General features: G+C 45.6%; 1 protein-coding gene across 1 annotated transcript in view; it reads left to right on the top strand.

Moving 5' to 3' along the window:
* Window positions 1–854: 854 nt before the first annotated feature.
* Window positions 855–13,267, top strand: part of SMS (spermine synthase) — a 49,446-nt gene continuing 37,033 nt past the window's right edge. The window contains exon 1 of the mRNA XM_052663181.1: window positions 855–1,010. Within this exon, the coding sequence (XP_052519141.1) occupies window positions 962–1,010 (49 nt within the window). The 5' untranslated portion in view covers window positions 855–961. The remainder of the gene's footprint in view (window positions 1,011–13,267) is intronic.

Genomic DNA, 13,267 nt, shown 5'->3' with positions numbered 1-13,267 from the left:
TTTGTCCGGCCATTTCAGCAATTCCTGAGGAACTTGGGAACGCAGCGAGAGGCACTTAGGACTGATGTGATGATGGAGGCCTTTGCCCAGTGATAGTGTCATCAAGAAGGCTTTAGTGCCCAGATACTGATATCCTCTCCTTTGCACATCTTGTTGAATACCAGCCAGAGCCCCGAAGTCATAGAGAAGCCCGCAGCAGAAAGGTTCACTGCCATGAACAGAGCCAGCCATCAGTGATGGACGAGCAACTCTAGAAGCTGTAATTTCTCAAATTAACATTAACCACGTTTGCCTCTCACTTGCTTCTTCCCGGTGCCCATTTTTCACAAAAAACGTAGGTAACTAACATGTAATACCCAAGAGCTTTCTATTCGGTGCTGAAACGCAGAGCCGGCCCCGGCTGATGATAATGGAAATGACAATTCTAATGGATTAAATTGTAGCATTTGAAGAGTTAAGAAAAAGGCGGCAGTGCTTTTAGACTCCAGGGTGGATCCAAGCATTTCTTTTTCTTGGCTTGGCCAGGAAATCAGAGGGGCCTGGGCTTGGGGGCCGGTCTGGGGGAAGTGCGGGGGGTGGGCCCCCCGGAAGTCGTGCTGCGCGGTTTAAACCTAAGGTGACCTAACGGATGGCGGGAGTGCCCGCCCGATCCTCCGCGCGGGGCGCGGCCATTGGTGACGCACGCCGGGGAGCACGGCGCCCACGTTTCCACCATTGCCTTCGCGCGGCCTCACACCCGGCGCTCCGAGTCCCGGGCTGCGGTCGTCCTCTTCTTCCCTCCCAGAGGCGGGCCCGACCCCGCCCCCGGCGCCCCGGGTGGCTCCCGGCGGCCCCTCCCACCTCCTACCCTCGGCCTCCCCGGCACGGCGCACTCCCCGCCGGCCGCAGCCTGACACGCCGCGCGGCCCCCCCAGTCTCCCCGGCCGTCTCCCCCAGGCATGGCCCAGGGCCTCGCCTCACTATGGCAGCAGCACGGCACAGCACCCTCGACTTCAAGCTCGGCGCCAAAGGTGAGGGCGCGCGCCCGCCACCTGCCCTGTCGCTCCCGCCACCGAGCGAGCTGGGGCCGGCGGGGCCGGGCGGGGCGCGCGCCGCGGGCCGAACAATGCGGACGGCCGCGCGGCCCCGGCCCCGGCGCGGGCGTCTCCCCGGCTGCCGCGTGCACCGGCGCCCGCGCGGAGGCCGCGCTCCTCCTCCCGCCGCGCTCGGTCCCGGCGGGAGCGCGGGGCCCGGAGGGGCCGCGCCGGCTCCCTCCTCGACTCGGACCGAGCCGCCTTCCGGGGCCCGGGTCGTCCACCCGCGTCCCACGAGGGATCGGCCGGCCTCGTGGGGGTCCCCTCGCGTCCCCCGCGCGAGAGGAAGACTCCGGTGGTGGGGGGGGAACGGGCTGTTCCCCGTTCCCCGTTCCCAGTTCCCTGAGGCGGGTAAATTCCCCGGGGGCGGGGGCTCCCCTCGTGGGAGCTGGCCTGGGGCAGGACCGCGCCGCGCTCGCAGAATTCTCAGACAACTGCGTAGGAGACAGATTCCCCCGGAAAGGAACGGGGCAGGGGAAAAGGAAACGATGATTATATTATTATTGGGCGGGGTGGGGGGGTTGAGGTCCGAGCGCGGGAACTGTTAAGTCTCGGGATCAGGGAGGCTTCGTAGACCGCGAGCCGTTCAGAACAGAGGGCTGGGAAGGTCCGGACCGACTGCAGGAATCGTGGAGACGAAGGGTATTCTGCACGCCTTTTCCTGGTGCTTCTAACACGGGGTGGGGGGGGAGGGGTAGGACTGCTGGTCTTTTTTCTGGTGGTTTTTAAACCTGTGAGTGCCGCAGACTTGAATCTGCGCTTCCCGTCCACCCCACTTGGAGGTCTCACCCAGGTCTTGCTTTTTCACTGTCTTCCTCCTTATTGGCTAGAGCCACCTTTTCTGTTACTGTTACAAACATTACTTTCACACTTTCTCTCCTCCAGCCCAACCCCCCCCCCCCCCCCCCCGTTTTTAACTTCTGAGTACTCACTCAGCATTCTCCCTATGTAAACGTTTTCCAAAGGCATAAGATAAGAGGGAAAAAGTAAGACTTTAGGGACAGAAGGAAGACCTACGTTTGCGTCGTGTCTTGACTGGCTCTGGTTGTAACTTTCTCAACCTTTCTGAGCCTTGTGGTAACAATGGAGGACAGTGCACACTTCGTAGGGCTCCCCTGCTCCGGACTCTTCAGTGGAGTTTCTGTAAAACGCTGCAAGGTTGTTAAGTAGTATCAGGTTATTTGGGTGGTGGGGAAGTGAGAAGGAGAAAAAAGCATTTCTTAGTTCGCTCCTTTCTGGTGTGGGGCTGGAGATGCCTGGGGAGAATCAGGAGATGAAATGGTGATTGCAGATAGCTAAAAAGGTTTTGTTGAGTAATTAGCCTGCTAGCTTTAGGGCTTAGTGAAGCTTCTAGCATACACAACTTAGAGGTGAGGAGAGTGAGGCTTGGGGAAGAAATAGTGGTTCAAGATCACTCAGCTTATAAGTTGAGTTTTTGGTGACAAGCATGTATGAACACCTTTTCTCATTGAACGTGGGTTTTCTAGGCTGTCAGGAGGGTAACGATGAGGCTGGAAGATTTGGCACTTCCCTCAATCTAAGTGCCCTTGCTTGAAGCCTTAAACACTTTTCAGCTTAATTCAGGCCGTTCCCAATGGCCTTCTGTGTTCCTTTGTAGAAGCCAGAGGAAAAACTAGAGAACTTGTACATTTGGGGCAGTCACTGGCTAGAGAGGGAGAGAGAACTCTGGACCTGCAGTTTGGAAGGGAGCAGGAGAAAGAAGCTGGCAGGTTCGAAGTTGGTGAGGTGGGGAAGTAGTATCTAAATAATTTAGTTGTGTTGAGAGAAAATTAAAAAAAAAAAAAAAAAGATTGAGAATTCCCAGCCAGTTACTCTTAATTTCCAGATTGTTAATCTTCAAGATGAAAAAGTTTTGATGGCAAGGTGAAGAAAAAGAGATACTAAGGGGACATGTGAGTATGCATCTATGTTAGATCTTGAGTCCCTGCAGAACTGTTTTGGGAGAAGGAAAACCCTGATTCTTATTGTATTCCCCCATCACTTGATTTTGGGGGGAGTCATGTCACTCTTGGTGTCCTTAGGTATCCACCCTTGTGAAATAAAGGGATCTGGCTAAACTAGGATCAAAGTTTTTGGTTCTCAATAAGGGGCACTTGGTGAGAAGTCTACCACCTGTGAGGTCTCCAAAAACATTTATTTTAATTGATAATAATGAGTCAAAAGACATTACTCTTGGCATGTGAGTATTGGATGTGACTCAAGGGTGAGTCAAATGCCTGTGGAGCCTGGAATCATGTTCTTCTTCCCGTTTGTCAGTAATTCTTCCTAGTGCTCCAGTTCCATGATGTGATTTTAATGGAATTAAACTTGAACCACTTAGTTATTTTACTTTGCTGCGATTCTGTATAACAGTTACCGCTGCAAGCCAGCTAGTGCCCAGCAGCCACTGGGCCATTGCAGCCAATTATAGGTTGGGCCTGGCTGTGCCTGTTTAGTTCTGGTTGATGAGGTAACTCAGGAAATTTTAATTTCTGCTGAAAAAAAAAAAATCTCATCTTTGATCTTGTAAGTGAAGTATTCGACTGTGAAGACCCTTGAGCCCAGAAAACACTTTGTGATTTCTCAGCCTGAGGCTAACAAGAATAAACATGTCCCACATCGGTATAGCTTAAGCATCTCTGGGCAGGTGGAGGACACGTGGTTCGTTTACATCAGGCAGCCGGCAAGTGTGCTTTATAGATAGAGGAGAGTGAGGTGCGCGTGACTTCTGCCTGCCCTGGCAAGGTAGCAGTCTTCTTTTTCATGTCCATTTCATCCCTGGGCTGTGGGAGTATCTTTGGAAGCTGACCTTCATGGTCTGGGATGCAGACCTGTTGGTTCTGATACATTATAGATGTTTGAGAAGTACTGGTTAAATACAATACCTGATTGGTGTTATGTTAAAGGTGGAAAGCTAGTTCAAGTCCACTAGATGAAAACCAGGCACACGTTTACCTCTAGAATGTGGAGAATGGGTCCGGAGTGGAGAAATGTGGCCAATGCTATTGGGTCCGCCTTTTGGACCACTGATCTATAGTTTAGGTAGGGAAACAAAGTGACTTGTGTCATTCAAATGAACAAATTAGTTTCATAACAAAAACCTTATTTAATAAATTAAGAACATGGATGTTCGCTGATGGCTTCATGGTTAGGATTCTGGGCTTTCAACTGTCATGGCTTGGGTTCAATCCCTGGTTAGGGCCTGAGATCATCCTGCAAGCGGGTGCCACTGCCAAAAACAAACACAAAAACAACATAAGTCTCCCTGGGAATTAAGGGCTTAGCCAAAAAAGGTGTAGGGTAGGGGTTCTTAAATCGTATCACCTTTAACCCTCATTGGGAAAGCCTGTGGAACGCTTCACAGCATAAGAATTTTAAATGTGTAAAATAACCCATTTTTTTTTTAAAGAACATCTTCAAAATAAACCCTCTAATATGTGGCATAGTAAATAGTAATATATGCTTCTTTAGTAATGCATTAAAACATAGTCTAGCTTCGGGCCTCATAATTTCCATAATTTTGAAGTAGAGCCATGAAAATAGGTATTTCAGCTATTATTTGATAAACAAAAACTGTGCTTCTGTTGTGACAATGGCCAGGTGGTTGGTAATGTGTGGTTTTACAAGCAGCAATGAATAAAATGTTAAGTTTCAATTAGTGAAAATAAGGATATATATTTTTCTCATCTGTGTTCCCAGTGCCTCTGATTTGTGTCCAGTGGCCCTTTGGGAGTCCATCAACCCATAGATCCTAGGAGCTCGAGAGAGGACTGGGACTGTCATTTCTCTATATTGTTCCTTTTGGGAGGAGGTTAGGACTTCCCTGGTAGCTCAGACGGTAAAGCGTCTGCCTACAATGCGGAAGACCTGGGTTTGACCCTCTGGAGAAGAAAATGGCACCCCACTCCAGTATTCTTGCCTGGAAAATCCCATGGGCAGAGGAGCATGGTAGGCTACAGTTCATGGGGTTGCAAAGAGTCGGACACGACTGAGCCACTTCACTTCCACTGAGGCCAAAGCTGTAAGCAAATGTCCCTGCTTCATCAAAACATCTTTTTGAAAACATGAAAGCCAATGTTTACTAGTTGTGTCCTGGGCTAGGCACTGCCTGAAGCTCAGAAGACATTATTTTATGTAATCCTCACAACAGCCCTATATGGTGGGTTCTCTTATCCCCATTTTAAAGGTGAACACATAAGCACATAGAAGTTTTTCTCTTAAGTGGGGTATCTGTGATTCACAGCCCTGTCTCTCTGATTCCAAGGCCTTTTTGTTCATTCCACAACTGTGATGCCTTCTCAGTGGCCATGTCCCCTGCTGCACCCTCCACCAATTTATCACTATGTTCCCTCCGCTTGGTCAGGTGCTGTCGGCATCCAGGAGGCCGAGGATGCTGCTAAACATTGACACAGTACTGACAAGCCATCATACCTGTGGTGCTGAGGTAGAGGAATCCCCAGTGTAAGTTCTAACCAAGCTGTAATCTGGGCGGCAAATCATTAGCCAAATTTCCCTGGTCCTTTTTGGAAGTCTCCGCGGTGCGGGCGGGGTGGAGGATGGGCCTTACCTTCCCCTGAGGTTTGTACTGAGGTCGATTAGCGCTGCCTACCCAGCAAAGCCTGTGGGTTCAGGTGACCCTCCCTCCCTGAGTTCCTGAACCATCGATCTCTCCATCAAGCTCCTGTTCTTGTATGTGTTTACTGAGCTGCTTTCTGGTGGAAACATATCATCTTTGTGTATTTTCAGTAGCTATTGCTATAAGCATAAAACTTAAGTCAGTTTTGATTGCATCTAGCTTTTTTGTTCTTTTGTTCAAGAGTAGAAAAAGCTTTCTCCCTTCCTCTTCAGCATTATCATTATCTTTGTCCCATTACATTTTATCCACCACCATGACACCACCCACACCCACACCCCTGATTTAACAATAAAACTTGGGGCGGCTGCTGAGTGGGAAAAAGGCATTCACAGGCCCCACGCTAGACTGACATGAATCACAGTCTTTGAGGGCTGGTTAGTACCTGGAATTTATATTTTTAACCAGCTTTCCTCCCAGCACTTCTGATGGTGATTAAGTATGAGAAACACCACACAGTAATAGGATCCTCATTAAAAACAAAAATCCCCTTGTACCAGAAACCGTGCCCATCCATGTCTTTTAAGTCCTGTGGCTTGTACCTGCTACCCTCTCAAATTCCGTGCTCACCTTTTCCCTGGCTACTGTTCATGGACACAATCTCTCAACTTGTCTCCCTTGTTGGGGAAGGGCTCAGTCGACAGATCCCTGCCCCCTTTCCCATTTCAAAGCCTTTCTGTGACTCATCATGCTACAGAATGACTTGAGACTCCTTATCAGCACTTGCAGGGTCCGTGAAGGTCCATTTCTACCCATTCTGTATCCTCACCCAACATACTCTTGAGTCTCACACTCCTTGTGCTTCCGCATAGCACCTGGACTTAGAATTAATTTTCCAGCAGCCCCAGGGAAGGTATTTTTTGTGTTACGTAGGTATTCTCTCATACCTTAATTGCCTTTGAAAATGTTTTCTAGTCTGCCTGGGGAGGTCCCTCCTTGGAGTCAGCCTACGTTTGGCATGCTCTTCGCTCCCAGCTCTGCAAGACTCTTAAGAGCTCTCTGATCGTGCTCTGTTTGACCCCAGGCTGAATAATTGCACATTGCTCGGAATTCATCTTGTGAGCTTGCCATTTAAAAATTGTGTAAACCTTAATGGTTTTTTCAAGTACAGTTCTGAAACTATACCCATATCTTTAAGCCTATAGAGGTAGCATATGGTAAAATTGTTAATACTTTTGCTTTATATCAAAAATCCTCACCTAGTTCTTACTTGGTAGTTTTCTAGTTGTTTTAGATGCTTTGGAAAGGATGATAGCTGTTTAAGAAAGTGACTCTATAATCCAGGTATTAGGAATAATCCCCACCCCAGCTAACAAGAGGTATTTTTTTCAAGTAATCTGAAGCTCTGCAGGTGATGGTTTCTTAAAAAGTGTTTTCCAGTTTAATCAACTGGTAGATGGTTTGTCTTGTGGGTTTTTTGTTTTATTTTTGCGGGGGAAAGCTGGTTTCATTTTGCAGTGGAGGAGTTAGCAGTTTGGAATGTTCTTTGTCTCCTATTTTTTTTTTTTGGCTGCCATATGCAGCATGTGGAGTCTTAGTTTCCTGACCGGGGATCGAACCCCCACCCCCTGCAGTGGAAGTGCAGGGTCTTAAGCATTGGCCTGCCAGGGAAGTCCCTCTTAATTGTATAATGCAAATGGTTTTATTTGAAGGCCTTCCCTACCTTCTTGGGAGGTAGACTGAAGTGCTGTGGTCTCTCAAAACTTTGAATAGTTAGAGCTTTTGGTATTGAACTTGGGACCATGGAAAGATTTGTAATTATGGACTTTGTAATTTGAATTGAGACCACCGTGGTTATAATAACCCTTGGCAGGTAAGGATTAGTTTGAAAGTTACTGGATTGTGGTTGAGCATCTGTTTAGAAACGTGTTCAATAAAGCTATTATTGAGTTTAGTTTTTGGAGTCACGCATATTCTAGGCATTTTAATCCACCATTTCACTGCAGTTGTAACCTAAACCTGCTGGTGTGTGCTGTGGCTCCAACCACCATTTCATGGTAGTTTAATTACAGGCTCAGTTCTTTTGAAAAGTCGGGAAACCTCCTCAATTGAATTCTGCAAACCAAGTATGTAAACCATTGCACAAATGCTCTTTTAAACCCTTACAGCTAGGCGCTTTTCCAGACCCCGGGAAAAGACAACTCTGCAGCCCTAAGTTGTGGTGGGCTTGCATTTCGTTAAACTGACGATGTCGCTTATGGTCTGGAAAGAGCCCCTGAACTAGTGGCTGTACTTGTGATGAAAGATATTTATGCACTAAGTTGCAAAGTCAAAAGGAGCTGGTAAGATCCAGTAGCATATTCTGGGATCCTGAGCTGACTTGACCCTTTGGGTAGTTTCCCATGTACCTTAATTTCACCCTTTGCATAAAGGCACCAATGATACCAGAATCCCACACATTGTGTTGTTGGGTGGGATGTCCAATAAAATATTTGGAAGAGTGTCAAGCGATACATAAAACACTTCACACCAATTGCAATACTTAGCGCTGAGCACTTTGAAATTCTGCCAGTGGGTAAAGATGATCAGTTATAAAGAGGTGTGAATTTCACTTACTGAAAGATAAGGAAAGTTTTGCTGGCAAAAAAAGAGGCAGAAAATAAAGGGTTGGCATGTGATTGGAAGGTTGGTCTGCTTAAAGGACCACTCTAAGTTACTAAAGCAGAAGTTTAAGAAGACATTTTGATTTTTAAGATAACACTTCCATGGGTTTCTGTTGCATGACTCTCTTTTCCCTTGGAGTGGAAATTTCTCCTGTGAGACTCCTGAGCAGTTTCTAGGCTACTGTTACATTTAACACCAAATGCAGATCACAGTGGTCAAGCAGTACTGATAAGATAATGGGCATTCTGAATTTCTAGAAAATATTAGAAGAGATCTCAAACTGGGTTCACCATGGGGCCCTTTCTCTTTTTTTATTGAGGTGTATTGTATTCACAGCGTCATAATGGACAGCGTCATAATTCGATATGTGTACATATTGCAAAATGATCACTGCAGTAAGTCTAGTTAACATCTGGCACCATACATAATTTGAAAATTATTTTTTCCTCTGGTGAGAACTTTAACATCTCTTCTTAGTAACTTGCAAATATGCAGTATGGTGTTAACTATAGTCACCAATGCATAGTCACCGTGCTGTGTATTACATCCTGTGACTGACTTATGGGACCCCTTTTCTTAGAACCAGTGCTGTGGATCACACTTGGGAAAACAGTAGGGGTTTAACACTGAATTTTTGAACTGTTTAATGCTGTAGCTAAGTGGCCCAGTTAGTTCTGGGGTTGTAGGAAGTCGTGGGCCTGTCAGTCCAAGTGTTAGATGTTCTAAATGGGGTCTGTCTAGGTCGGAGAGAAAAAGAGCTTAACACCAATTTTTCTGTTTGGAATATGATAGGTCATTTAAAAAGAAACCATTTTGTGGATGTTAAATTGTTAATAGAGTTCACATGCATATTATTTTTCTTTGCATAGAGGGTATGGCTTTCCTTGAAGAAACTGCAGAAGCTGTTCAAGTATTGGTTTATACATTTGTCTTTTTAGGTGTTTTCGTTTTAAGTTATGTGCTCATTTTTGACTACCTACAGGGTGTAGGGAAATGGGGAAAAACCCAGATCTCTGATCTTATGACAAGTAGGTAACCTCTGTTGATGTGTTGGTATGTGAGACAAATGGCTTATTCTCTTCCTATATATAACTAAAGGAGACAAAACTGTGCTGAGATTAAAAGCACTGGATCTTTGGAGCCCAGTTGCTTGAGTTTGGATCCTAGCTTTACCACTTAACTTATTAGCTCTGTCACCGTGAGTACATCTTGATGCCTTGGCCTTATTGAGCTGGCTGCACTTTCAGTACTTAGCAGACATTCTTGTCTCCTTACTGATAGCATTCTGTCCATTAATGTTAAGTTAGATGCTGGTTGTAGGTTTTTTTTGTAGAGAACTCCTTATCAAGTTGTGGACGTGCCCCTCTGTTCTTATTTTCTGGGAGCTTTTATTTTGAATGGGCGTTGAAGTATATCAAATACTTTTCCTCATCAATTAATACCATGTGTTTTTATTTTCTTCCCTAATTTATTAATATGGTATGTCAGATTGATTTTTTTTTAAAGTATTGAACTTGTATACCTGGAGTAAATCACATTTGGTCATGGTACATAATAATTTTCCTGTATTGCTAAATTAATTAAGGATTTAAAGAATTTGTTAAAGATTTTTGTGTTTCTATTCACGAGGGGTCTGGTCTGTAGGTTTCTCTTTTGGGGCTAACTTTGTCTTGTTTTGCTGTTAGGGTAATGGCTTCATAAAATGAATTTGGAAGTGTTCTCTCCTTTTTTATTTTCTGTAAGAGATTATGTAGAATTGGTGTTTAATTCTTTAAATATGTGGTAGAATTCTCTAGTGAAACTATCTGGGCCTCAAGATTTCTTTTATTTGGAATTTTAAAATTTCAAGTTCAATTTCCTAAGTTATAGGGCTGTTCAGATTACCTGTTTCATACTGGCGGGTTGTGGTTTGTGTTTTTTGAGGAATTAGTTCATTTCCTTAAATTGTCAAATTTATGTGTATACAGTTGTTTGTAGGATTCCCTTATTATCCTTTTGGTGTTTGCAGTATTTGGAATGATAGTTCTTTGGTTCCTCATACTGGTAATCTGTATCTTTTTTTTTTTTTTTTTGCATCAGTCTTGCTAGAGTTTGTCAATTTTATTGACCTTTGCAAAGAAACAGTTTTTTGCTTCACTGATTTCTCTATGGTTTTTTGCTTTCAGTTTCATCGATTTCTGCTGTTATCCTGTTCCCTTCCTCTCCTTGCTTTGGGTTTTTTATTTATTTTTAACTGAAGGATAATATTGTGTTGGTTTCTGTCATACGTCAACATGGTTGCTTTGGGTTTCTTCTTCGCTTTTTCCAAGTCCTTGAAGTGGGAGCATAGCTTCGTGAGTTGAGACTTTAAAATGAAGGCTGATACTTTAAAATATTCTTAACTCTCTAGTGTGAGGCTATTCCTATTAGTTACTAATGTAACTTTTATGTATTCCTTAAAATGCAGGGTTCTTAGTTATGCAGGTTATTAGCTGTTATTTTTTTCCATATTTAGTAAGTTGCTAAGTTAAATGTAGAAAATGTTCCTTGGATTATTCCAGTCTCGAATTCCAGAATGTCACTTCTGGAAATTCAGCTTGTTGAATTACAGCTGAGCATCCCTGTGCTTGTTGTTTAAGAATTTAGAATTGGAAAAGATCTCAGACTTGGGGTCAGCAAACTAAGGCCCTTGGACCAAAACCTGCCCTTCTGGCATCTTTTTGTACCGTCCTCCAGCTAAGAATGATTTCTGCCTTTTTACTTTTTTTTTTTTTTTAAAATTTCCAGCAATGCTGCAGAGGCTTATGGGATCTAAGTTCCCAAACCAGGGACTGAACCCAGGCCTTTGGTAGTGAAAATGCCTAGTCCTAACCACTGGACTACCGGGGAGTTCCCTCTGCCTTTTTAAAGGGCAGTAATTCAGTTGCATACAAACGTTTGTGACAGGACCCAACTCAGCCTGCGAAGCCTGTGGTCATTTCTGTGTGGCCCTTCACAAAGCGAGCCTGCTCACCGCTGCCTTTAGATATCTAAGCCAGCTTCAGAGCCGTCTGGAAAATGTGCAAGTACAGGTCCCAGGTGCCTTGCCATCTGTCGTAGCACATGCCCCTCCCTGTGCCCTCTGTCTTTGTTGCTGTGCCATTCTCCAGCCGCATTCACTTTGCAGGCACCCCCTGGGCCCTTCTGAGGTGGGCAGACTTGGGTGTCGACTTGGCTGAGTCTGGCCTAGCCAAAGCCAGAGCAAAGGAGGGTGCCTGGGCTGCCTCGGGGCATTTCTGACATGAATGTGATTTTTGACATCCGAGTTTACAAAGTCCAAACTGCTTTATCTCCGGAAATCGTATTTCATGGTTGATTTGCAGCCTAGCGTAAAAACTCTGGCAGAAACCGTAGCATTTTTTTAATAGCAACATACATGTTTTTCATAATAGGTCTGAGCTGGGAGAGAGCCTGCCCACCTAAAGTTAGTGGGAAGAAAGCTGGATATTCATATTGTTTAAGTGAAACTTATTTCATCCTTCCTGGACTTAAAAAAAAAATCCTACCTTTTCTACTCTGGGAAAGAAATCTTGTTCTCCTTTGGAGTGGAGTCGAAGGCTGTGCCTCCTTGGGTCAGCCTGTCGGGTGCCCTCCCCCTGCCGCTCTGGGAGATTGGGGGAGGTGGCAGGTGGTGGCTGGACCCCTCTCCATGCCCCGCGGTGGACAGCATTATTGAACTAAAGTGTCACAGGAGCAGCTCGGTCGTCCTGGGCCAGGCGCCTCAGGTCTTCTGTCCTCTAACCTCAGACCCTGTCCTTCCCCTCTTGGCACCTGCTTGTCCTTTTGGGGGTGCTGCTGGGCCTGCTTTAGCTCCCTTGAATGTCCCCTTCCTGTCTGTCAGGGTGAGCCTGACCCTGCGAGAGGGTTTATTGTGCCCGTGACCTCTTCTCTGTGTCCTCTGACCTGGTGATCTTCCTTTAGTCTCCTCCACGGACCTCTGGGCCGGTTGCCTTCTTTTGACCCTGAAAGCCAGGGACATGGCGTTTCTCCAGCGGCTCCCAGGAGAGGGCAAGTGGCTTGATGTTCAGCGCCTTTTGGCCACGAACAAAAAGTGTCAGCTCCCCCCGCACCAAAAGAAAGCCAGGCTTTTGCCTAGTCTCCCTTTTCTTTGCTTCATTTTATAACTCTTGGTTTTAGCCTCCCACGTGGGCTAAGTCAGGATGTGAGGACTGGAGAGTCCCCCCTCCCTTTGCCCACTGAGCCTTGCGGGTGGTGGCTGTACTTTGAAGTCTCCTAGTCTTCAGGGAAATGGCCATACCAGGAAGAAGAGCTACACTATGGTGGTATTAGTGTTCTGGTTCCAGAGTATAGAGGGATGACAGTTGTGTCTCATAGATTACTCTTTTTTAAATCCTCCTCTAGTTTCTTAAGGAGATTGTTTCTAAGTTGCTGTTATTTTAAAGTAGAGGCAGGAAAAAAAAAATAGAGCCAGGCTCCTGCCACTTCCCCAGTAGGTGTTGGGGGCCCACATGACTGTGAGAAATGCCCTTTTCACTGCTCCTGCGGTGGGAAAGGGGAGGCCGGGTGGCAAAGCAATTAGCAATGTGTTGACAGTATCCTGAGTGCACCACAGTGTGAGTTTTAAGAAATAGTCATTGTGGCTGGTACTGTAAACAGTCCCATATGGTTTTGCTTAACATACGTTTGCATGAAAAGAGCTAGGGTGTTATTTCTGTGTTGTATGGCTGTCAATTCAACTTCAGTAGGTCGTTTGGTTTAATATTTTCCTGATTTAGTTTTTCTTCTCTGTGCATATCAGAAACTGTGCTCTGAAAATATGCCCAAAGTGTTGATGTCATTGTCCCTTTCAGAATTCTGCAGTCCCACCCTGATGCTGGGATTTATTTATTTATTTTTATTGAGGCAGTTGTAATTGACATAACATTTCAGGTAATGATTCAATAAGTGGAAATGTTGCAAAATGATAGCCCAGTGTCTG

This window comes from Budorcas taxicolor, chromosome X (assembly GCF_023091745.1).
Source record: "Budorcas taxicolor isolate Tak-1 chromosome X, Takin1.1, whole genome shotgun sequence".
Classification (NCBI taxonomy): Eukaryota; Metazoa; Chordata; class Mammalia; order Artiodactyla; family Bovidae; genus Budorcas; species Budorcas taxicolor.
The sequence above is the reverse complement of the archived record's forward strand: the minus strand, read 5'-3'. Positions and strand labels throughout refer to the sequence as shown.